Consider the following 23,519-nt stretch of genomic DNA (forward strand, 5'->3'; position numbering starts at 1 on the left):
TATTCTGTTTTCAATTCAGGATGGTCAAGAAAGAAAACAAGTTTATCATTTTTTATTCAGCAGTTTAATTTCATTATTTAGAAAAACAATTTAAGTGAAAAAATAGAAATTCTGAAAAATTATCTGAAAAGGGTTACAGAATATTCTTTACTGAAATATTAACAAACCGAGCTCAGCTTTCTTGTCTCTTTTTTCCCTTCCCTGCTCTCTCTGTTTACTAATCAGGTGTGATGTTTTAGTAACAGGGATCAGTCTAGTGGATCCTTCGGGCCGCCGGTGGTGATTATCGTCTCCACTTCGGTGATCTCAGTCACAAGTTCTCTGATGATTGCCACACTGCCCAGTGGGAGCTCATCAGCAGACTCTGGATCTGATTCAGCTGCTTCAGGATTTTGGAGAACCTCCTCCTCTGGATCTTTCTGCTCTTTTTCTGCTGCCTCCACCTCGTCGTCTTTCTGCTTCTCTCCATCAAGCTCAGCTCCCCCCTCATCATCCAGCCTTTCCTCAGTCCCTCCTGGCTCTGTGGTTGAAGTGATGGCGGTCTCTCCTGGTGGGGCACATGACCTGCAGCCCTCATCAACAGACTCATCTGTTTGGGCTTCTACTCGTCCTTCATCTTCCTCTCTGCTCTCTGTGGTTTCCTCTCTCTCTGCCGCTTCTTTCTGTTTTCCCTCTTTTGCTTTCTCCCAGTCGTCCTTGATTTGCCCCATCAGGTAGATGGCTCTGTCGGTGTTCTGCTGAGCCTGCATCTCAGCGGGCTCCAAGGAGCACGGGGCAATTGCTTCACTCAGCGACCCAAGACTGATTCTGATTGGACCGTCGGTCCCAGGTGAGTGTGACGGAGAGGGAGGATCCTCTGATATTTGATCTGAGGTTGAGAGGTCAGGTGTGGCTGGGTTTCCGGGTGAAGTAGAATCACCACTTTGAGAACATTCGGCTTCAACGTTTGACTGGACCGAAACCAGAGGACCAGGGTCATGGGAGGCTGGGGTTGTGGATTCTGGGTCAGTGGATCCTGGGACAGGGGGGGCTGGGGTTGTGGATCCTTGGTCATGGGAGTCTGGGGTTGTGGATCCTGGGACAGGAGAGGGTGGAGTTGCTGATTCTGGCTCAGTGGAGGCTGGGGTTGTGGATTCTGGGTCAGGGGAGGCTGGGCTTGTGGATCCTGGGTCAGTGGAGGCTGGAGTTGCTGATTCTGGCTCAGTGGAGGCTGGGGTTGTGGATCCTGTGACAGGGGAGGCTGGGCTTGTGGATTCTGGGTCAGTGGAGGGTGGGGTTGTGGATTCTGGGAAAGGAGAGGGTGGGGGTGTGGATTCTGGGAAAGGAGAGGGTGGGGGTGTTGATCCTGGGTCAGGGGAGGCTAAGGTTGTGGATTCTGGGACAGGGGAGACTAAGGTTGTGGATTCTGGGTCAGGGGAGGCTGGGCTTGTGGATCCTGGATCAGGGGAGGCTAAGGTTGTGGATCCTGGGTCAGTGGAGTCTGGGTCAGTGGAGTCTGGGGTTGTGGATCCTGGGACAGGAGAGGGTGGGGTTGTGGATCCTGGGTCAGTGGAGTCTGGGGTTGTGGATTCTGGGTCAGTGGATCTTGGCTCAGGCAGTGACTCAGTCGTGTCAACCCCCTGAGAAGCAGCTCCATCTGATCCTGATTCAGATTCAGCAGCTGCTGAGTCTGTGGCTGCCGACTGTGCATCACTTCCAACTTTGTCTTCTTCACCGGTTTCTGGATTCTCATCAACCTGCTGCGTCACAATAATCACAGGAGACTCAGGCTTCTGAGTCGAGCTCAGTGCTTCTGAGGGGTCAAATTTGGTTTCATCTTTAGGTTTGGCATCATTCTGAGGGGACGCATCAGGGGTTTTACTTTCCTCTTTCACCACAGAGGAGGAGGGTCGAGGGTGAGCAGCTGGGCTGTCTGGGGCAGACAGAGGAGGCGTGTGTCCCAGCAGACTGTACTGACTGATGGCCAAATCTGACGTGTCCAGCAGGAGGTTGTTGCTCTTTTTACTGGCAGCATCCTGGACCACTGCAGGAGGAAGAGCCAGTTAGAATGTAGGCTTGAACCAAAGGCTCAGTTTCACATTTAATACATAATGTTGTTTAGTTGAAGACAAAAGTGCAATGACACCAACTGTTGATGAAAAAAAATTGTGAAGATGTCTAATATTTTATTTAAAACTATAAGAAAAGAAGTTTATTGAGCAACCCATATAAATAATTCATTTTTTTGACTTAGGAATTAGTAGTTTAGTTTGTTGTTTTTGTAAACTTTCTAAGTTTCAAGTTCACAACATTGTGATTCCAGACATATTTAAAGACAGTGGGATGAAATATGTTGAGAAGTAGAGAAATCAGATTTTCTGTGAAAATGCAGTGGGATAGTTGAGTGCTGAACGTCTGCTGAAAAAGCTAAAATTGAGCTGTTAAAGTAGAAAAACACCAGCTAAAAGTAGCAAAAGGCTTGCTAGAAGTTAAATGTAGCAGAATGTTAGCTAAACGCTAAAATAGCAAAAAAAAAAACCTAGCTAAATATAAAAAAGGTATAGCAAAAGGCTAATGAAAAGCTGAAAAGTAGCAGAGCAGTAGCTAAAAACAACAAAAAGCTAAAAGCATAAGGGCAAGTACGCAGATTTCAAAGAAAAACAATGTTTTTGAACAAATTAAAGAGCTGCAAGTGTACTTCTGTGGGTAAATATTGGCAAATGAAGTTAAATGTTTTAAAAAGTATAAAAGTTACTGATGAATTAGCGGAATATTTTGATTTATGATTAACTAAAAGAGCACAAAGTGTGCAAAAAACAATAGGATGAATCAACATTCACAAAAGTGACAAAAAAAACAATCATAAAGTGCAACCAGTAACTGAATTTAAAAAGTTAGATTAAAATAATTAGAAATAATTAGATTAAAAGTTAAACAAACCTTGACTTTTATAAAATGTTCATTTTTTTGTTTGTATGTTTGTTTTGTGCTGAGCATAATGCACTCAAGGTGTGTGTGTGTGTGTGTGTGTGTGTGAGAGAGAGAGAGTTTACCTGTCTCGATCTCCTTGCTGAGGATGTTTCTCAGAACGTCACTGTAGACGTTCTGAACCAGAATAAAACTGCTGTAGTCAGAGAAGATGTACTGCTCAAACTGCTGGAGCTCCTGCACACAGAAAACCCTAAGCTGTGGTTTTTAAGGTCCTACAGACGCACAGAGACATCCGCAGTGAGCCGAACTTACGGTTTTCCACTTGCTGTCCATCCTCCTGGTGAGAGACGGCAGAGTGACGTTCAGCAGAGCCTCCAGGTACAGCCTCCTCTGCACCACCCTGCTGTCATGGTCCAGCTGCTGCTCAAACACACACACACACACATTTTGTTTTAAACACACTAAAAACTAATGACTTTGGATACACATGAAGAGAGAACATTATCAAAGCGTAATGCTCAGCTGTGGCAGGTTGTTTTGCTGCTTGAGCTCTTCTTGAAATGATCGTTCAAACAAAGATTTATTCCTCTGTTCTTCTATTCCTCTGTGTCTGAATGTGTGACGGCTCACATTGTCGTCGTAACTGAGGGTACTGCAGCCTCAATTATCTGATTATCTAAGATTAAACTGATTTGTGTTTTAAGAAGAAGGTTTAGCTTGGAGTTGAAGTTACATCCGGCCCACAAAGAGCGCACTCTTCACATTGTATGGCTGCCAAACACAGTCTGAAGTGTATTCTTAGGTTCATAGTCCTATGTTTTGCACGCAAGCCTTAGTTTGAGTTTATTATTGTGCCTAAAGGCAGCTTTTGTAGTCACTGCAGCTGCTGGTGCTACTGCTCTACTTTTATGAATCCAATTGAAATCTCATCTGTTGCCTTTGGTTAAAAAAAAAAAAAATCTGCAGGTAAAGTCATGCATGTCATATGTAAAAACATCTTAAACCTTAAATCTTGTGGCGGCCACTCATTTTCAATGAAATGTATAAAATTAGGACTTGTCATTTAGCAGCATTATTGTATAAATGTTGATTCAGCATTCACATTATTATTTTCTGTATTTTGTTTTTTCCTCTCTATTCATCGTTCCCTTTGAAATCTGCTTCAGCATACTTGCTCCGTTTTTACCTTCTTATATTGCTTTTAGGCATTTTGCTTCTTTTCGCTAACATTTTGCTACTCTTAGCTTTTAGATGATTTTTAAATATTTTTAACTTTAGCTAGGTCTTTGATACTTTCAGCTTTTAGCCAGGCTTTTGTTACTCATAGCTGATGTTTACCATGTTTAGTTTTTAGCTTCCCTTTTGTTTCTTTAAGCTAGTATTTTCTACTTTTAGATAGCATTTTGCTTCTTAGTTGGTGCTAATTTTAGCTTTAACAACTCAGCTTCTTCGACAAATTTCATCACACTCATTCAGCAATCTGCATTCACACCGAATTTTAACAGAAAATTCAATTTCCCTATTTTTTCTTTACCTTTAGGACTCTTTCTTTAGCTTTTTCCATCTTAACAGGAACCTGAGAAGACTGCAGTCTGGTCGATGATTGAAGGAACTGCTCCAAAGTGTAGACAGCACTATCCAACAGCTGAAACACACGCAGCAAATGTCATGAACGTTGGAGTCGTTTTATAGCCAAACTTGTTCTGAAGGTTGCACATCATACCTGCTCCATCTCCAGCTGTGCAGAATGAACAAGTCTCTGAGCGCTGCTCAGTCCAAACCTCTGTTTTAAAGCTTCCAGTTTCTCTGACAGGTTCTCCACCTGTCTGTAGTTCTGATCCAGACTGACTGAGCGCAGACTGGACAGGACCTGGAGCGTGCGCACACACACACACACACTTCGATAAAGCCTCAACCATAAATTCAAATGGAACAAATAAAGACACAGCATTCTAGGTAAATTTAGGCAATAACTCGCAGAACTGCTTCTAACCTTTTGTGTGTCCTCGGTTCCATTTGTGACTGAAAAAGCTGAGTTCATTTGTGTTTTCAGCGTGTGTTGCATCCCAAGAATCCCTGCCCCGATGTGTTCTGTCAGCACTTCAAGGATGGAGGACATGTAGGGTATCACAGACTCACTGCACACTTCCTTTGCTTCTTCACATATGCACACTGGGATGGACACAGACAAAATTTAAGGTTTTTATGCTGTTTTTTTTATGTGCCTCTAATCAGCCTCAAATTTGACATTTAATTTCATTAGTTGTGGGTGGGTGTCAAATATGATGTGCTTTACCTCTGACTTTCTGCTCCAGGAAGCTGTGGGAGGACAATATCTGGTCCAGATTAGATCTTATGAGGGCTTGGCTGGCTGATGCCGTCTGACGACACTCCTCCCTCTGAACCTCCAAAGCTGCCGTCAGCTGTTCCAGCACCAGGGTGTAGGTCGCCTGCACCGTCTGTACACAGAAATACAAAATGATTCCTGACCGCGGACTGTTTAAATAAATTTAAAAAAAAAAAAAAAGAGCTTGAATTGTTGCACACTGTTTGTCAGCAGGTTTAATGCAGGCCAAAAGAAAGTGGTAAAATGTTCTCTATGGTAAATATCTGAATTCTGATACTCGTGCAACTATTATGACTGCTTCAAAACACAACAAACTGTCTTTAAAGACCCCGTTAATCAATTTTCAATGTTTTTGAATGGTTTATTTTGCACATTTCCTTAAATCCTCTGGCCAATAATTTACAATCAAAGCACTTCTGTATGTATAGCAAGAAAGGTTTCAGGATTTTATTAATCAAAACAAAATCTCTCTGAATCAGCTTGCACTCCGACGGGAAAACAAATGTTGTATCTTGAGAATAATTTTCTTAACCTTTATCTGTTAAATATATCAGTTTGTGGTTAATAGAATGACACCTAAAACCTGAAAAGAAGAGCATATCAACCTGATCTCTGTTTGACTTTAAAACTTACTTTAAACGCCAGAAAAGGCAAATCCAGTAATTGACAACATAATTTGTTGGAAAAATGCACAGACTTATTATTTCATGATAGAAGTTGTTTTTTTTTAAATGCCTTTTCACAATAAGTCTTTTGGACCCAGAGATGCTTTGAAGACACACAAAAGAAAAGGATGAGTTGTAAACTTTGGATGAAAGCTGTCCGTCTAGTCAGAAATTAGAAATTACATTTTTACTTCTGTTTATACATTAGATCTAACTTGGATAGATACAGTTTAAGCCTTGCACATCCAACTTGGATTGAGTCGGTGATGTTTTTTGTTTATTTGTTTTATAACCAGAACGTTTAAATGTCTTATTAGAGTTATGCATTTAAAACTACATGGTTAGAGCTCGAGTTTCCTCTCTGTGAACCCTGCTCTAAAGCAATAAGCAACATAAAATGCTAACATGTCACAATTTTGTTGCAATATCACTGTGCTGTGGGTTAAGATGACTATTTCATGCTCTGGAGTTTGACTTAACCACCATCAGCCAAAAAAATAGCTATTAGATTGTATAGTTTAATCAATAAAGCTAACAGTGTCATTAGACATCATTACATCATATGAAGCCTTCAGCTACTCTATGCTGCCTTCAGGGAGCGTCAGGAATTCCTAAACTCTAAAGCCACAACGATAACAGAGATTAATACCAACACAAAGCTTTACACCACAGGTTTGTTAAGGTTAACTCACTGCCAGCCATTGTCGTATCCTTTCAGTCTTCTTGCCTTTCACCTTAGACTGAAGCTGGCTGTGTAACCATGGCAACACTTCCTCCATCACCTGGGAGGCCAGCACCTGCACACAGACACAGTGTTCATGAAACAGAGTGCAGACGGACAGACAGAGGGGTGACGGATGTGGTTGGGGTTACGGACTTGTTCCTCAGTGCCCAGCAGCTTTTCCCAGGATTCATAGCATCCTTTGTCCTGTTGGTAAAGACAGAAGGCTCGGGCAAACGCTTGGCTCTCGTGGGATGAATCGCGCCAGGAGTCTGTGGAGAGCGAGGACCGGGTTAGGATCTCTGCAGTCTTCTCTCCAATGTCAGTTTTTGTGCTTAAACTCGGCAGACCAGTTTTTACAGGGTATAGCCAAATGAAGCGTTTTGCAAAGAAATGCTTATTTTTATTTAAAAATGCTGAAATTCTCTGTACTAAAACTGTAGAAGTGACAGTTTTGTTGATTGAGGGAATTCTTAATTAGGAGAAAGATTACCAGGAAAAAGTTAACAAATTAACAAATAAATCTTTAAAATATTCAGATAGACATATTAATGACCAAAAAAATGATAAAGTATTGTTTCTACCTCCTTTCTGGACACAAAACCTCAAACTTTACTTTATCTAAACAAAATCTAAAATATGTTGTGCCGTTGCTTCAAATATGTGACATTATGAAAACAACATTTACAAATAAATGTGTCTATATTAATCTAAAAGTGTAATTAGATATCAGAAGTTTGAGAGAATTTCTTCAAAACGCGACACTGACTGATTGACTTTCTAGGGTCTGAAATGTGATGCACATTTTTTTGTGTGGAGTTTGTATGTTTCTCTGGGTACTCTGGTTTCTTCCCACAAACCAAAAACATGAATGTTAGGTTCACTGACAGCCCTAAACTTTTACTAAAGGAGTGGTTTTCTTGTTTGTCTCCGTGTACCCTGCCTCTCACAGTGACCCTGCACAGAAAAGTGGGTAAAAAAACAAATGGATGGATGGGTTTAAAATTGCACCAATTATACCTTTTCCAAGCTTTATTTTTGGTTTATTGTCATATTTCTGCTGTAAACCTACAAATGTGAGCAGAAGGTGGGTAAAACACAAATAAGATTGATAATTATGCTCTCATTTTTAAAAATATTTACCTACCAGTTCTAAAGTTCTTACATTTCCACTTCATGCACAGACTGGTTTCTGTCACACTTACATTTCCTAAAGTTTCCGATGGATGATCTACTTTTTGCTAATAATATTTCTGTGGTTTCACATCTCTTTTTTGACATCTTTACATCATTAAATACCATTATATCCAAGTCTTTTGTGAGTCAGTTCCTCATGAAGCAGCTGGCAGTTATTTTCTTGCTTAATAAAGATGGTTTGTGGAACAGAAACCTTGACTAATACTGAGAAATAATACTTATTGTTATTTGCTTATAGTGATTCGATACATTTTGTTCAGAAAATAGGAAGTGCTGACATCCTGAGACCATCACAACAAATCTAAAAACAATCAACGAAAGTAATGAAAATAATTTAGTGGGGTTTTTTTAAAGAACAGTATAAGCCACTGCCTACAGGGGCTGATCATTGTTCTACGTACTGTGGCTTCTTTGCTAATGCTGAAAACTTACTGGTGGTCAGTCGTGTTTCCTGTCACTAATCAGGATATATTTGTGCAGATGTGTCATGCCTCAATTTCGCAACCATCTGACTAAGATGTCAAGGTTTTTTTTTTGGTTTTGGATCCTGGTAACCACACAGGAAGTTACATTAATATTTTTATCTGTTGCCCCGGCAACTGCTACACGTTACAAACTAAAGAGAGGCAAACCACCAGCAGCGCTCTGAAATACTTTACAACCTCACCTACACACAGGTAAAGTGTTTTCAATCAGCCACCTTGGCAGTTCACCATACAGTATGTAATTTATTGACATAATTTTAGATGATAAACAAAAGTAATCAAAATGTGTTCTCATTTCAAGCCAAGTTGGGGTTAGAATCTGGTATCGATTAAAGGCCTAGATTTTGAAGGAATGCAGATCACCTGCAGAGTTTTGAACTCAGATCGTCTTATATTGAGAAATGACCCAAGTCGATAGTGTTATATTTGAGGTTTGACCAAAACCTATGTGTGATCTCACACAATACTGTGATGTCTTGCAGGATCTATTCGAGGTTGAAGTGTGTGCACGCCAAATTTGGGGGTTGCCACCTTGAACTGGGTTGACCTCAAACGTTAGTCATCTGTAGACGTGTAGCCAGTTATGACTTTCTGGGAATTTCACTGAAATATCTTCAAGCCCACACACAGGTTTGGGCAAAAGTATAACCATCCACCTTTACCCTCAGCAACAAGCGATAATCAATGCCAAATAGATACAAAGGCATATAAGAAGTGTTCATTAAGGCCAGTAGTTGATTACTGCAGTTTATTCAGGTGTTTTGAGCGTTTTAAACACTTTGCTGCAACTCATTCCTCTGTAAGAATTCTGCACAACTTAAGCTCTGAGCTACATGTCAACGTGTGCCACATGAAAAAAAAAAGTGCGTCAGTGGTTCACCAAGATTGCGGTGCCTGATGCAGGTCTTGAGGCCAGACAGGAAGCGATCTCGCTCCTCCTCTTGTTGAAACAGGAAGCAGGAGTGGCCTGTGTGAGGCAGGTGAAGATAGACAGACTCATCTGATGAGGATGCCACCGAGGAAGAATCCTCCTTCACTCCTGGACATTAAAAAAATAAATAAATAAAAAGCACACAAACAATATGATAAGTGACGGTTTTTTGTAACCTTAACTTTTGTTGTGAGCAAGATTACTATGATTTATTAAAAAGCTCAGTGTTGCTTGACTACAACAGCTGAGACAAAAATGTGAAGTAAACCCAAGTTTATCTGAATTTGCTGGATGTTTCCTGAGTTCTCCGTGCTTTGTTGTTTTGTGAAAAGAACTCATTAAAAAAAGAAATAGAAAAATAGACACTAAGCCTCAGTTGACCCCCCCCTTTGCAAAAGTATAATTTTTATATAGGTATAGTCTTAACTTGTAGATTTTCTTCTACACAGCATTATTTGCACTTTGTCAAACACAAAAGCAGATGTTCTTATGTGCACCAAATTGCGGTTTTAAGAAGCCACTCAATGGTCAAACGTTTTATCTGCTTGTCCACCACTTGCTCATAACTTCCTCTTTTAAAAATGGAGAACTAGATCATGGTCAAAGAGCCAAACCTGAAACTTGAGAACAGTTGACTTTCTTTTTGGGTCAGCATATACTTTTCCTTCAACAAAATATTGATTGACATAAATAAACATATTTGCCAATCCTTAGAAGAACTTCTACACTTGAAAAAAAAAATAGAGAGCTTTCTCACGTCAAAAAGCTACATTGTGGGCTACAGCAGCTACTTCTGAGTCTTTATTTTCTTTCTTTGTAATTGATTAAGTAGGAACAAGCATGGCTGATTGCATTTTTTTCTTTAAAGTGGCCGATTAATCGATCTCTAGTCAACATCATTTAAAAGTTTAGCATGTGAGCAGCAAAGCTGTGCAGCAGCACATATTTAGCTTTTTTAATATAATGAAGGACAGACTTTTATGGGTGTGGGATGCTTTGTATTAACTTTGTGTTAAGGTAAGCCCAGGGCACCCTTAAAAAAAGAGATCTGTGATCTCAATTTGATTTGCCTGGTTAAATAAAGATAATAACTGAGCACTTTGTAATCGGTTAATTTCTTTTTCTAACAAAGAGTTCATAATTACACAGTGGATCTGTCCCATCCATTCAGAGGAAACATGCTTTTATTAAATCTGGGGTTTATTATGTTAAATACCATTGAGTATCGCAGCGCAGCTTTTCTCCAGATAAGCTCTGGACTCTTCCTCGCTGGTGAAAACGATTCCTCCAGCTGGCTGGAGGACCAGCTTAGGTGCACATCCACGGCTCAGAGTCTGCAAAGACCCAGCACCAAGATTCAACTCGTTCATCCTGCAAACATCATGTTTTCATAAAAAGTTTTCATTTGTCTGTGTTTTACCTCCATGCTGTCATGGATTTCAACTTTGAAGTCTCTTCTCAGGACGATGCATCTATCTCTGCATTTCTTTCCCTGCTCCTCCCAGCAGGAAAACTTTACAGTCCCTTGGTACAGCACCTCCTCTGGATCATACTTAGGCTTCACAAAAACACACACAGACAGAGATTTCCCAGATTTGTTGCGTTTCATACAGAATAAATGTTATAAATGCATTAGATGTTGTATGAACTGAATGTCTGGACTGGAAAGCTGCACGTAAACGGCACACTGGGGCAGATAAAGGTGTCTAAATCTGAAACTACTTGGGGTAGATCTGTGATAATTGCATCCATGGATAGATACCCTGTGTGTGAGCAATAGGCCCCGCCCCTCTTTTTTAGGCTCCACCTCCTGGTGGATGTATTCAAGGTAGGTGATGGCATACTGCTGACAGTAAAACACACTGAAGCTCTGAAAACTTTTCTCTACAAGCCCTGAAAACACACAAACAGGAATAAAATTATTACTTTTGAAAAATAAATAAGCATTTTACAGTTCACTGTAACTACAGAGATTTTATGGTAGGACAACAGAGTGTTAAGTCTGATGATTCGTTTTTCTTCCTAAATTAAGTACTGAATCTTTATATTTCTGTCATTTCTAGAGATGAGTGATTTGAATTGTTCATGAATTGTGTGAAACGTCCTGAGCTCCATCATGACTTTTTTATAGTTAGAAATTTTTATCCAGAAACATAAAATCAAGAAAAGCATTTTAACATTAACTTTTGTCCTGTCTTCTTTGAATAGGGTGGATTTGTTTGGTTGTTTATGAGGAGAAAAGTAAATCCTAACTTTATTCAGTTCAGTTTATTTATACAGTAATATGTCCATTTACAATAAAATTAATTATCTAAGTACATAAACAAGAACTGATTCAGTTCAAAACCAGTTTATTCCAATTACAATATGAACATTCATATGATTTATAATACAAAGCAAACCCAAATGGGTCAATTATAAAAAAACATTTTGTTAAAAAAAATGCTTGTCTAAGGATGTCAGCTTACAGATACTGGAAAAAAAGACCATTTTTAAAAGTTCCAGTGGTTCAAAATAACCCGAGTAAAACTATTCAGTTTTTAGATTAAGCTACATAGAGTTATTGCTTTGGTAATAAAGCGAATGTAAAATAAAGTGAAAGAACAACAGTAGGAGACCTGGCAATAAGTTTACATCAGTGCTGGTCCAGGAGCAGACACAGAAACAACAAAAAGGAGGAGATGATGCAGGTTAGATGTGTTTGGAAAGGAGGTGTCTTAGCATTTAAGAGAGGAACGCCCCTGCTCTGATACGACCCTCAGGGTGACTATGGTCATTTTTATAAGAACAGTCTCGGCTCATGAATGCAGAACAAACACACGTTCCATGTGTCCGAATGTGTGAAATTAACTATATGCATTTTATTTGGTTAAATCTTTAAAGTTGTGGATCCAGTTTTGAATCTTATTTGGAACTAAATCACTAAAAAGTGGCCTTTTGGACCTGTTTGAAAGTGGATTAGTCCCAATTTAAAAAAAAAAAAAGTTCATTTCTTTGCAGTGTGCAGCCAGTGTTACACATTCTTTGAGTCAGTCTGCCTTTCATCTCACAGACTGACCAACACACACACACAGAAGATCAGACAACCTTTAATTATATAATGGTTGGAAATAGCTGTAATTAGGCTCCAGTATGCAGGGAAGATTAGTGACAGGATGTGTCTGAGCTGATAACGCGGAGAAATAAACAAAAAGCGTTCAACGAGCTCTTTAAGTTTTAACGGGTTTGTACCTTTTCTTTATTTTATCATTAAAATGAAAGCTTGCGCTCAGTCCATTTTGATTTTAGCTTCTCTCTCTTTTCTTTTTGTGACATTATCAGACTGAAGCCATCTTTGTGGTTTGGTGGTTAAAGCGACTGGCATGCAATTGCAATATCCTTGGTGTAATTCTGAGGACCTCTGCTGATACATTACACCCCTCCCCACATTTCCTGCCTGCCTTCGTGCAGAAACTCGTCAGCTGAAGTCAAAAAACATTCAAACTCGCTCACAGAATTTGATGTGGCCGAACACTACAGGCTTCAAATATTTATCACAGATGAATTTCTTGTCTCTCTGTGGAAAATGATTCGTATCAGGGAACTTGTTTGATATTAGGTGGCTTTGTGGTTGTGAATTAAAACTCCTATGAAAATTTAAGCACTAAAAATCTGATTTAATTTGAAATTAGACATTAATGAGTAACGTGAAAAGAACAAAAATGTAACACGTAAAAAAGGAATAAGTACAAGTCGTCAAGTTTGGACGGTTGAAAGTCAGACCTAAAATGCAGGCAGACAAGGAGCTGAGAAAACTAAATACTTTAATTACCCCCCAAAAAAATAAAACGAATGCTGTCATGGCAGCAAAACTCACAAATGGTAATCTTTAGGGACTCACATTGAGACAAAAGGACAACTAGACAATGCATTACTGCAACAATGCTTCACTGAAAAGATGACCAGAGAGAGGACATAAAGGCTGGGCTGATGAGGGAGTGGAAACAGGTGAGTGATTACAAACAGGAGACAGGTGGAGATGGGAATGGCAGGCTGATATGGGAAAAAAAAAAATCACTGAGGTGGTTTACCAGCCACCAATAAAATCCAAAAGAAAAAGAAGAACTGAGGTTTAGTGAATAGTAACACAAGGAACACAGAGGGGACAGGGAGCAAAACTACGCAAGAATATATATAAAACACAGGGAATAAACGAAACACAAGGATCACAAGAAAATAAAAGCACAGGAAACAACAAAATGAAACTAAACCCCCAGATCCCCGACACAACTACTCAAGATTCTGTTATGTCATTACTTAGCTTTTCGGCATCTCTGTTCATTAAAAAAACAAAAGATTTTCTTGAACCCAAGGCATCTTCAAAGTAAAATAAAACAAATATTTTCTCAGTTACCTTTGATGTGGTTGATTTTAGCCTCATCCAGCAACCCAGAGGAAGATGCTCCCATATTGTGTTTCCTCTTCTTGTCTACAGAAGCTGCATAAAGTGAACACGTTGTGTACAGGAACACGCCTCAACAGAGAGGTTTGCTCTGATGTGTCAAAGAGTCGTTGCTCAGCTCATTTCCTCTGTTCTGTGTGTGTGTGTGTGTGTGTAGGCGGGGCTGCTAAACATTAAGGTGAAATGTGTCAACATAACTTTAAGACAAGTGTCACAACTGAAGCTTTAGGGCCACCTGGTGGTCAGAGTGAACTGAAACAGCCTTTTACCTTGATAACCTGAAATATTTAGCCTATTTTATGTCACCGTGTTTGCTCTGTTTAACAATATACATGTGCGTGTGTAGATTTTAGGGAATGACGTGCTCCAAGCCACCTCTGCAGACCTCTGATTGAAGCAGCCCAGGATCCAAACACTTTCCAATTTCCCTTAACCAAAAGAAGCATTCAAACAGACCTTTTTCAGAGACATTTTGACTTGAAAGAGCAGCTGGAGTGCAGTAATGAGAGCTGCATTCCACCCCTCGGAGGAAGATCTGCTTCTGCACCTGCAGATAAGCAGCGTGCACAGGTGCAGAAGGTGAACCCGGCTCTCATTAGCACACCTGAGGCAGTCCTGCTCTTTGGAAGTCAGACTCTCTGCCGTGAAACAGACCTTTGAACTTTCAAAATCTTTGAAATGAAACGCAGACATCAAATATGGATTTTATTAAAAAGTCTGGATGTTGGCTTTGTCTGCAGTGATGCCTCCTCCTAAAATTTGTTTCGAGCTCACTTTTTTTCAGGTTTTACTCAGACCTCTGCAGTGAAGTCTCTTGTTTTGATTCAGTACACATTTCCTGATAAAACTGGTGAGAGAGTGAACCACCTGTAAGCACTCGTTAATGTTGTAGGAGACTTACTCGCATATATTGAACCATAATAGTCATTGCTTGTTCAAAAATTAAACTCCTTCTATAATCTTTGTATTCTCAAATGATTGAAACAAGAGTATTGCGAATTCAGGTATGCATTCTTTTATTTTTGAGGTTTATCAAATATGGCTATATTTCATTTTGATATTTATTTTACTGATCATTTCATTTTTTGGTCATTTTCATTGGTAAATACTAATAATTTATGTGGAGGAGCTTGTTTTTTAAAGCAGACAGAAACTTTACCAAGCATACAGATAAATGATGCAGAAATATCCAATATATTCATGTCTTCACTATTCAAATTTACTACTACTACTACTATCCTTCACTGTAGTTTAAACTGTTGTGTAATTAAATATATTATTAAATTAAACAAGTAGTTCACTCAACATTTAAAACATTTTTATCTCTGCCAAGAAGGTTATGTTTTCTGTAGCATCTATGTCTGTGTAGACGATAACTCAAAAAGTTATGAACAGATTTTCATGAAATTTACAGGAAACATCAAACGTGGAACAAGGAACAAGTGATTAAATGTTAGTGGTGATCCGGTCAAAGTTCAAGGTCAAAGGTCAGGGTCACAGGTCAGCCCATGTTCTAACAGGAATTTTAAACTCCACAGATGGACATCTCATAGGTCAACGGGGATCACTGTTGATTTCAAAGTCATGAGGTCAAATGTTGACATCACAGCTGACCTAGTCCTCTAACTCTGCAGCAGTGTGATGTAGGAATGTCAAATTGCACAGCTGGACACCTCGAGCTCATGAGTCAAAGATAATTCATGTTCATTTCAAAGTTCATGAGGTCAAAGGTCAACGTGACCCTTTTGTTACCTCTGCCAAAGAGGTTCTGTCTGTTTGTTAGCAAGATCACATAAAAACTCATGAATAGATTTAGGTGAAATGTTCAGGAAATGTTGGGTTGTGACAAAAACCAGTGGATTTAATTTTGGAGCTGATCCAGATTATGATCCCGATCACATTATTTTTTCATCACTGGTCTTGGTGGAGGTTTGCTCTCTCTGAGTGCTTCTAGTTTACAATTATTTTTAGTGAAAATACTCTACCTGATTTTAGTCTGTCTGTCGCAGCTTTGTCAAATTTTATTTAAACCTGCTTTAAACCTGGCCTGCTATGAAGTGTTTTCAGACACGAACATAGTGTAAACAATCCATAATTCAATGTAAATCATCACTTTTTCAAGACGTTCGTCCCAAAGTCTTAGAAGCGGCCGCGGCTCAGATTTGACCAATCAGAATCTCTGTTTGTTTTCCAGAAATGAAACAGCTGTTGTGATTGGCTGACATCACTCACCGTCCTTCAAGCTAAAAGTCCAACCTGAACCTCCTGCTCCTCCTCAGTCCTGTGGGGCTCTTCATCTGTACGGAGAGCTAAAATAAAGGTTTTCAGTAATTTTTGTGTGAGTTATTATTTTAGACTTCCTCTAATTTCTTACTCTGTTTGTGTTTTGTTTTGTTTTACCAGACTGAACTGTTTGCAGAAACCACATCGGAAACACGGATACTGACCAGTTTTTACGCTCATTCCTCCTATTTGTCTCCTCTTTTTTTGTGAAAAAAAAAAAAAAACATGTGGCGCGTCCTGCCCCTCCTGGTTTTCTGCTGTGTTTTTCGGACACCCGGTGCTCTGGCGGCGGATACGAGCCAGGACTCACCCGGCGAGAAGCTTCCGCTGCCGGGGGCCGAGGAGCTCAGTAAGCCGGACGGAGGCGCTCCCTCCGCGGCCGAAGGGGAGGAGAGTCAACGGGCAGGTGAGCTCCAGCTTCCCGGTGAGGTGGCTCTGCTGCCCGCCTCCGAGCCTCTGGAGGACGAGATGGACAACCAGGAGAATATTATAAGCCAGGTCAGCATTGAAACAGTTCATTTCTAATTATAAACCTAGTCAAAAAAAAGTACAAACTGTAAATAAAAGCAGATTGAGGAAAAGTTTTACTACACTTTTCATCATCATACAACACTTTAAATGGTATCTGTTTAAATATTGTGATTTAAAAGCTCTTTATAGCTGATTTAAAAAGGCATGAGGAAGGTTTTATGTGTCATTTTAGTTATAAAAGGCAGATAATCATGACAGATTTGAGGTTTGGAATAGCCAGAACTGCAACAAATGATGTGTTGAACTTTCCCTCCTCAAGTAAACATCATTCAGTCCCATATCATCAGTCCTGCCCACCAAATTACTTCTCAGTGGTTAGGTTTTTTTTATCACTTCTCCAAAACTTTCCATCTCCATCACATAAAAACCCATGAGACTTATGAATTTAGGTAATGCTGCTTTTTTTGTGACAGATTCAGTCACACCAGTTTATGCTTTCAATATAGGCTTGGTTTCTCCCTTAAACCCGATCCAAACCCTCTTATTGTCAGTTTAAATGATGGGAAACACCAGGGCTTTGTGTGCATGCCCACACTTTGGTGACAGAGTGCATCCCTCTGGCTGATGGTTATGTAACATCCTTAAACTGTAAGCGCTCCAAACCCCAAAACGGCCTGTTTTGTAAACTTCTGCAGCTATCTTTTCAGAGGAGGCTCACCACTTCTGCAGCTGCACATCATCAAACATCCTGCAGCTTATTTTTTTATGTGTAATTATTGTGCTTTTGCTTGAATATATTGTACAGGCTGACACAGGGAGTTTCACTTTTCATCATCTGAGCTGCTCGGTGTTTTGGGGGGGAGGAAAAAACAGGTCTGAGAAAATAAAACTTGGTTTCTTTCTTTCAGCTGCTGGGAGATTACGATAAAGTAAAAACTGTGTCATCTGGCTCAGACTGTGTGTGCCGCTGTGTGGTTCGACCAATCAGACGCTCTGACTGCAGCCGTGTCCAGGATGGCGGTTCTGCATCGCAGTCCCAGGATTTTTACACTGTTGAGACAATCACCAAGGGAACAGACTGCAAGAAGTGTGTGTGCATGGCTCCACCATCAGCTGTTAACCCCTGCCAAGGAGAGTACAGGTTTAAGAAACTACAGGAGTCAGGCAAAGATGACATCAAGGTACAAACACACACAACCATTAGCTTTTTAACAAACTATTTACTGAAGTAGTTTTAGCTGTGGTTGTTTTCTATAATAAAGGTTTTCTTCATCTTCTGATCATTTTTAACCCTACTGCCATCAAATTTGTTTATTTCTGTGTAGATGGCTACCATCATGGACTTACTGGAAGGCTCTATGTATGGACTGGACTTGTTAAAGCTTCACTCTGTCACCACTAAGCTGCTGACGCGAGTGGAAAACATGGAGAAGGTTGAGTGAACTCGAACTAGAAATTGTCCGACGTGAAGAAATGCAACTCTAAGATCCCCTGTTACAGGCTGAACAAAGTTCCTTTAGAAGAAAGAAAATAGCAGCTTTATTTATGGAAAGACAGGGATTTGTGTGTGTGTGTGTGGGGGGGGGGTTCTATCTTTTTCATTCAGCTGTTCCCTTCTCACCACAGCGAGTCATCCTCCTCCATCTGACTATGTCTTTTGTGTCCTCTGTCCTCACTTTAACTCCCTCCATGTCCTCTCTAACTGCATCCATATGTCTCCTCTTTTGTCTTTTTCCTGGCAGCTGCATCTCTAACATCCTACCAATATAGCCACTGTCCCTCCTCTGCACATGTCCAAACCGTCTCAGTCTGGCCTCTCTAACTTTATCTCCCAGTCCTTCAACCTGTGCTGTACCTCTGATGACCTCATTCCTAATCCTGTCCATCCTTGTCCCTCCCAAGGAGAACCTCACCATCTTCAGCTCTGCCACTTCTAGTTCTGTCTCCTGTCTTTTTGTCCGTCCCTCTGTCTCCAAACCATACAACATGGCTGCTCTCACCACTGTCTGTAAACTTTTCCTTTGACCTTCGCTGCCACCCTTTTGTCACAAATCACTCCTGAAACTTTTCAACATCCTCTCCATCCTGCCTGGACTCTCTTCTTCACCTCTTTACCACACTCTCTGTTTTTCTGGACAGTCGTCCCTAAGTACTTAAAGTCCTCCATCACCTCTGCTCCTGTAGCCTCACTGTTCCACCTTTCTCCCTCTCATTCACACACATGGACACACATGCTAACAGACTAAAAACAGACTTTAGCTGTCAGCAAGACTGTCTTCAGTAGCTGCAGAATAACTTTGATGGGACAAACGGCACTTTTCCTTAAAGGGTTACTTTACTGGACCTAATATTCAAAATTAACACATTTTTTGACTTTAGCAGTTGTAGACATTAAGTCACAGAAGTGGGAAAGTTTATCTTTCACTCACTTGGACGATGAGTTTTCCAGATGTGCAGTGCTGGATCAAAACCATATATTGATACTTTTGCTTCTTGTATTCAGCTAGTCTTTGAGCCTTGCAGTTATTTAAGCATTTCTTTTTGTCACCACTGCTTGAATTTTGGTTCCCCATCAACTCAGGTGTTTACACCGTGTCAATTTGTTTGTGAACTCCAGGATTTTATGCGAAATTTAACTGAAATAATGAGAGAGAAAGCGCGCACGAAGGAAAAAGCAAAAGAAAAGGATAAAGACAAGAAGGCTCAGCAGAAGAAAAAGAAAATGAGCAATTTGGAGCGTTCAGGACAGAAAAATGAAGCAGCTGCCCACACCCATAAACAGGTATTACTCAGCTGTATGAAATCATAAATCAAAAACTAACATCTTTTCCTTGTTTTTCAATGTTTTCTTTTGTTTTATTGAAATAAAAGATTTATTCTGCATCACTGAAGCCACATATTTGGTTGCAGAAAAATAATGAAAGTCAAGTGAACAAAACTCAACAACAAGATGGTTTGGAGCAACAACAGCCGACCAGGAATGAGACAGAAAATAAAACTCCAGTCAAAGAAAAGAACAACGTGTTTATCAGAGGAATGACCTTTTACAAGGCCGATGAGGAGAGCTACGAAGGAGAAGAGGAGCAGAAGAAAGGGAGAGGAAAGTCTAGTAAGTGCGTTAGTTTAAGAAGCATTTAGGTCACACCGTCACAACATTTATAGTCCAGTTTCTTCTTATATTTCTTGTTTTTTTTAGCTTCAACAACCACAAACACTGAAGAAGACTCGCAGATCTTTGTCAAGATGCCATTTGTCACAAAAGGTCCTGGACCTGCAAGAACTTTTTCCGGAGAAGTGAACCAGAAGCACATATCAGAGAGTCAGAGTGATCATTCACCCACCCGCCAACCGAAGTCGACCTCCAAACCGTCTCCCATCAAACCAACGGATCAGATCCGCCCCACAGCTCCACAACAGGTGACAGCCAAAGTCACAGCTACGCCCCATCGAACCACACCTGTCACCGAGCGTCCCACATCACCGTCAGACACCAACATCAGTCCACCCAGTGACCCACTTCCCACTGCGGTGCTTCACCCAAAACCCAAAAGTAAACTCAGCTGGACGGAGAGCCCTGCTGACCAACCCAGGGCCACCAAAAAACCAGGTAGAGTTGCAACAAGAAGCCACAACATGGCCGCTTTTAGACGGGACTAACATCACCATCAAACTGATACATCATGTGATTTTTATTATGACCCAGAAAACAGACGTGCCTGATCTAAAATATATGTATTAAAGTATGTATTATGTATAAAAGTAGACTTTTATAAGTCTTCTCATTAACAGACAGCTGATGAGTAACAAAGCAACCAGTTTATCTGTAATGAATGCACAGATTGCAGATTGTTTTCCCAGTGTCACCTGTTGTGTGTCCTCTGACAGGTGTGTGTAAGGACACAGTAGCCAGCATCTCCGAGCCGGTCCAGCAGAACTTCTACGGTCTCGTGGATGGAGCCTGGATGAAGGATGCTCGTGGCCACGGAAACGTCATTTACCTCACCAGTGGTCACTACGGCAACAGTCTACTAGAATTTCGAGATATGGACACTTTCAAATTAGGTATAAAACTCAACACAACCTGCGTCATTCTCAGAAGTATTTGTATCATCAACAGTTTGTACTATGTAGTATCAAATGAGCTCTCTAAGACAACTAGAATCAACTAGAAATCAAACTACTTGAAAAAAATGGCTTTTTTTGTTTAACATAAACAGAGTGGCCAGCTATACCTACAATATATCATATTTAAAATTTATTTAAAATGTTTAACCAAGCAAGAGTCAACTTTTAATTATACATCAGCTCTTTGAACTATAATAAGATGCATAAATTTAGTACAGTGGGATTATATTTAATCAGCAATTTAATTTGTATTTTTCAGCACAGACTAGGTGTAGCAACTTGAAATATGAACTCTTTGTTGCTGTAATTGCAGCTATAATAGTCCATGTTATAAATAGTTAAACAGAAAAATACTATTCAGTAGTTAAACAAAAACGCAACATTAAAGTGTTTGGTTCAAATTTTAACCCTTTTTCAGTTTGCAACTTAATTGGTTCAAGTATGCAACGTTTTGGTTTAAGTTTTAACATATTTTACATATTTAGTTTGTCAAAACAAACAGTATAACTTCTACCTATAGAGTTAAAACCAAACACCTTTAACCTGAAGAGAAATAAACCGTGAGCCAATGTCTTCATAGAAAATAACAAATGAAATTAGTGGATTTTCCTTGAACTTCCTAAAGATCTTTAGCATATTTTCTGTGTTTTTGCTGCCCAGGTCAGGCGAGTAACACATACAAGCTGCCCTACAGTTTCACTGGAACAGGTCACGTGGTGTTCAACGGAGCCTTCTACTACAACCGAGCGTTCAGCGGAGATGTGATCAGATACGACCTGAGACACAGATACGTTTCTGCCTGGACAACACTGCACGATGCTTTGCTGGAGGAGCAAATTCACAGGACTCAGACTGAAGTGAGCCTGCGTGGATGTTAGACACATGAGGAAAAAACAGGAAGGGTTTACACAGTGGGTGTGTACACCAGTGAGGGACTAAACTACAAATCACTGAAGAGTTCAGAAGGTTAAAGATAGAAACAACTAATTAATGTGAAGGGAAAACAATCGAAGGGTTGTTTCAACTGTCTAAGAAACATTATTGTTTTGTTTCTTTTATTGCTACAGCAACAAATGTTTTATGTCTGACGTTTGAGTCAAAGCGAGATGTGGATTGAATTACAAATACACAATGTGTAAATATGTAATTACATATTAAATATGCCCTAACTTCATCTTTAGGCACAGATTTAATTGATGGTGACAAAAACTTTGGCTCACTTATTGGTTCAAAAGGACAAAAGGAAACTACATAAAGCTAAAAATATTTTTGGGGTTGTTACAGAGCTGTAAGTAGCACTAATGTAGTAAGTTTTGGGTTTCCAGTTCATTAACAAAGCCAGGCTAAAAGAAATGTTGCAGCAATTATGCACAATTCAAACAAGATTTATACATATTTAGACTAAACACCTCTGTGGCCTTAAGAAAGTTTCTTTTTACTCCACTAGTTTAATAATAGCTTCTAATTGTGTTTGATGATGAGTTAGTTTGAGTTTATTTAAGCTTAATCTTGTAAAAAGCTTCATTTCATGTTTTCAATCTTTAATCTCTAAATACTAAATGCTGCCCCTTTAAGAGAAAAATAAATAAAAACCTAATTTGTTATAGGATTTAGGAGTTATCTCTACTATCTAGCTGATCAACTTTTTATTTTCTAGGTGGAGTTAGCCGTCGATGAGTCTGGCCTCTGGCTGCTCTACCCGGCTCTGGACACGGAGGGCTTCCACCAGGAAGTGATCCTGCTCATCCACCTCCACCACCGAGACCTTCAGCCAATACGAACCTTTCGCACAGGTCTCCGGCGCGGTCGCTACGGCAACAGCTTCCTCGTGTGCGGCGTGCTCTACGCCGTGGATAGCATGGAGCATCGCTACGCAAACGTGACGTACGCCTTTGACACGCACACACTCACGCACACCGTGCCGAGCCTGGCGTTCACGAACATGCACATGCACACCTCGCAGCTGTCTTACTTCCCGCTGGAAAAGAAGCTTTATGCGTGGGATAACGGGCACCAGATGACGTATGACGTCATCTTTGCTTATTAGAGTGAGAGACGAAATGATGGTCAGATGGATGTTTAGTGGTTAGGTCAGTGGTGTCCAAACCTGGTCCTGGAGGGCCACTAACCTGCATGTTTTAGGTGTTTCTCTGCTCTTCAGCAGGTCTTCAGGTTCTGCAGACGCTCGTTAATCACTCAGTCATTCAAATCAGGTGTGTCAAAGCAGAGAAACATCTAAAACATGCAGGACAGCGGCCCTCCAGGACCAGGATTGGACACCCCTGAGTTAGGTGCATCTAACGGGTAAAAACCAAAACAGATATTTTGTTTCTATGTGACTGTGGATCAGTCGATCAACGTCATCTAATAAATGTCTCACACTCAGCAGAGAGAAGTTTAAAAAAACAAACTCACAAAAACTTCTCGTACAGCTGTCATTCAGAAAGTTGGATAAGAAATCACTCCAAAGTAAAGCTCACATGAGTACATTATAACCATCCAAATTGTTTTAGAAGAGCGTCTTTTACCCAATAGATACAGTTTTTACAGAAAAAAAAAAAGATCACTATTGTTTCACAAAACAAAGAAGTTGGAGTGACCTTTTCTGCATCACATAACACTCACAAAATCAGATTAATGCCACATAAAAAAGATCTCATTTCAGACTGTTTGAGGTTAATTTGTAATGTTTATCAGTGATGGTGACAGGTCACCTTGTGAAGCTACTTTTAAAAAAACTTTCTGCTCTGAAGTAACTTTTAAAATCCTGACAAGAACCTTTTATTCATCAGTTATCGTCTCGGTTTACGATGACGAGTTTAATGGCTACTTCTCTTCTGCCTTCTTGGCCAGGTCTCTGTTGAAAAAGAGATTTTAATACTAAAAAGGCTTTTACCTGGAAAATTAAAGGATATAATAATAACAATAATACTCTTTTTTTAA

The 23,519-nt window shown here is 40.0% G+C and overlaps 2 protein-coding genes across 5 annotated transcripts; one reads left to right on the forward strand and one right to left on the reverse strand.

Annotated features, from left to right (window-relative positions):
- Positions 1 to 45: 45 nt before the first annotated feature.
- Positions 46 to 14,271, reverse strand: LOC108239437 (protein Niban 1). Of its 3 annotated transcripts, XM_017422139.3 has the most exons (15): positions 14,154 to 14,271; positions 13,650 to 13,733; positions 11,019 to 11,149; positions 10,677 to 10,814; positions 10,473 to 10,590; positions 9,206 to 9,364; positions 6,800 to 6,915; positions 6,615 to 6,719; positions 5,207 to 5,369; positions 4,904 to 5,082; positions 4,634 to 4,780; positions 4,445 to 4,555; positions 3,223 to 3,330; positions 3,033 to 3,144; positions 46 to 2,023 (listed from the first exon to the last, which is right to left on the reverse strand). In XM_017422139.3, exons 2-15 carry the CDS (start codon positions 13,702 to 13,704, stop codon positions 249 to 251), a joined length of 3,417 nt encoding a protein of 1,138 aa, XP_017277628.1. In that variant the 5' UTR covers positions 13,705 to 13,733; positions 14,154 to 14,271; the 3' UTR covers positions 46 to 248. The 3 variants fall into 3 exon arrangements, with proteins under 3 accessions (XP_017277628.1, XP_037837932.1, XP_037837931.1); XM_037982004.1 differs by lacking the exon at positions 11,019 to 11,149; XM_037982003.1 differs by lacking the exon at positions 11,019 to 11,149 and having other exon boundaries at positions 13,650 to 14,254.
- A 1,691-nt stretch (positions 14,272 to 15,962) lies between these two features.
- olfml2bb (olfactomedin-like 2Bb) lies at positions 15,963 to 22,791 on the forward strand. 2 transcript variants are annotated; one of them, XM_037973007.1, is made up of 9 exons: positions 15,963 to 16,478; positions 17,360 to 17,632; positions 17,777 to 17,884; positions 19,069 to 19,233; positions 19,323 to 19,560; positions 19,648 to 20,058; positions 20,337 to 20,513; positions 21,237 to 21,433; positions 22,234 to 22,791. In XM_037973007.1, exons 1-9 carry the CDS (start codon positions 16,206 to 16,208, stop codon positions 22,621 to 22,623), a joined length of 2,232 nt encoding a protein of 743 aa, XP_037828935.1. In that variant the 5' UTR covers positions 15,963 to 16,205; the 3' UTR covers positions 22,624 to 22,791. The 2 variants fall into 2 exon arrangements, with proteins under 2 accessions (XP_037828935.1, XP_017277647.1); XM_017422158.3 differs by having other exon boundaries at positions 19,362 to 19,560.
- Positions 22,792 to 23,519: the final 728 nt, after the last annotated feature.

The sequence above is a fragment of the Kryptolebias marmoratus genome, linkage group LG20 (genome assembly GCF_001649575.2).
Source record: "Kryptolebias marmoratus isolate JLee-2015 linkage group LG20, ASM164957v2, whole genome shotgun sequence".
Lineage (NCBI taxonomy): Eukaryota > Metazoa > Chordata > Actinopteri > Cyprinodontiformes > Rivulidae > Kryptolebias > Kryptolebias marmoratus.

Bases quoted from the DNA above. Each gene is read 5' to 3' on its own strand.
- LOC108239437 (XM_017422139.3), bottom strand. From the start codon at position 13,704: ATGGGAGCATCTTCCTCTGGGTTGCTGGATGAGGCTAAAATCAACCAC. The intron at 11,150-13,649 runs GTAACTGAGAAA...GTGTGTTTTCAG, and splicing joins TAAAATCAACCACATCAAAG to GGCTTGTAGAGAAAAGTTTT. The intron at 10,815-11,018 runs GTATCTATCCAT...GTTTTTGTGAAG, and splicing joins GCCTATTGCTCACACACAGG to CCTAAGTATGATCCAGAGGA.
- olfml2bb (XM_037973007.1), top strand. From the start codon at position 16,206: ATGTGGCGCGTCCTGCCCCTCCTGGTTTTCTGCTGTGTTTTTCGGACA. The intron at 19,234-19,322 runs GTATTACTCAGC...TTGAAATAAAAG, and splicing joins CTGCCCACACCCATAAACAG to ATTTATTCTGCATCACTGAA. The intron at 20,514-21,236 runs GTATAAAACTCA...TTTGCTGCCCAG, and splicing joins TATGGACACTTTCAAATTAG to GTCAGGCGAGTAACACATAC.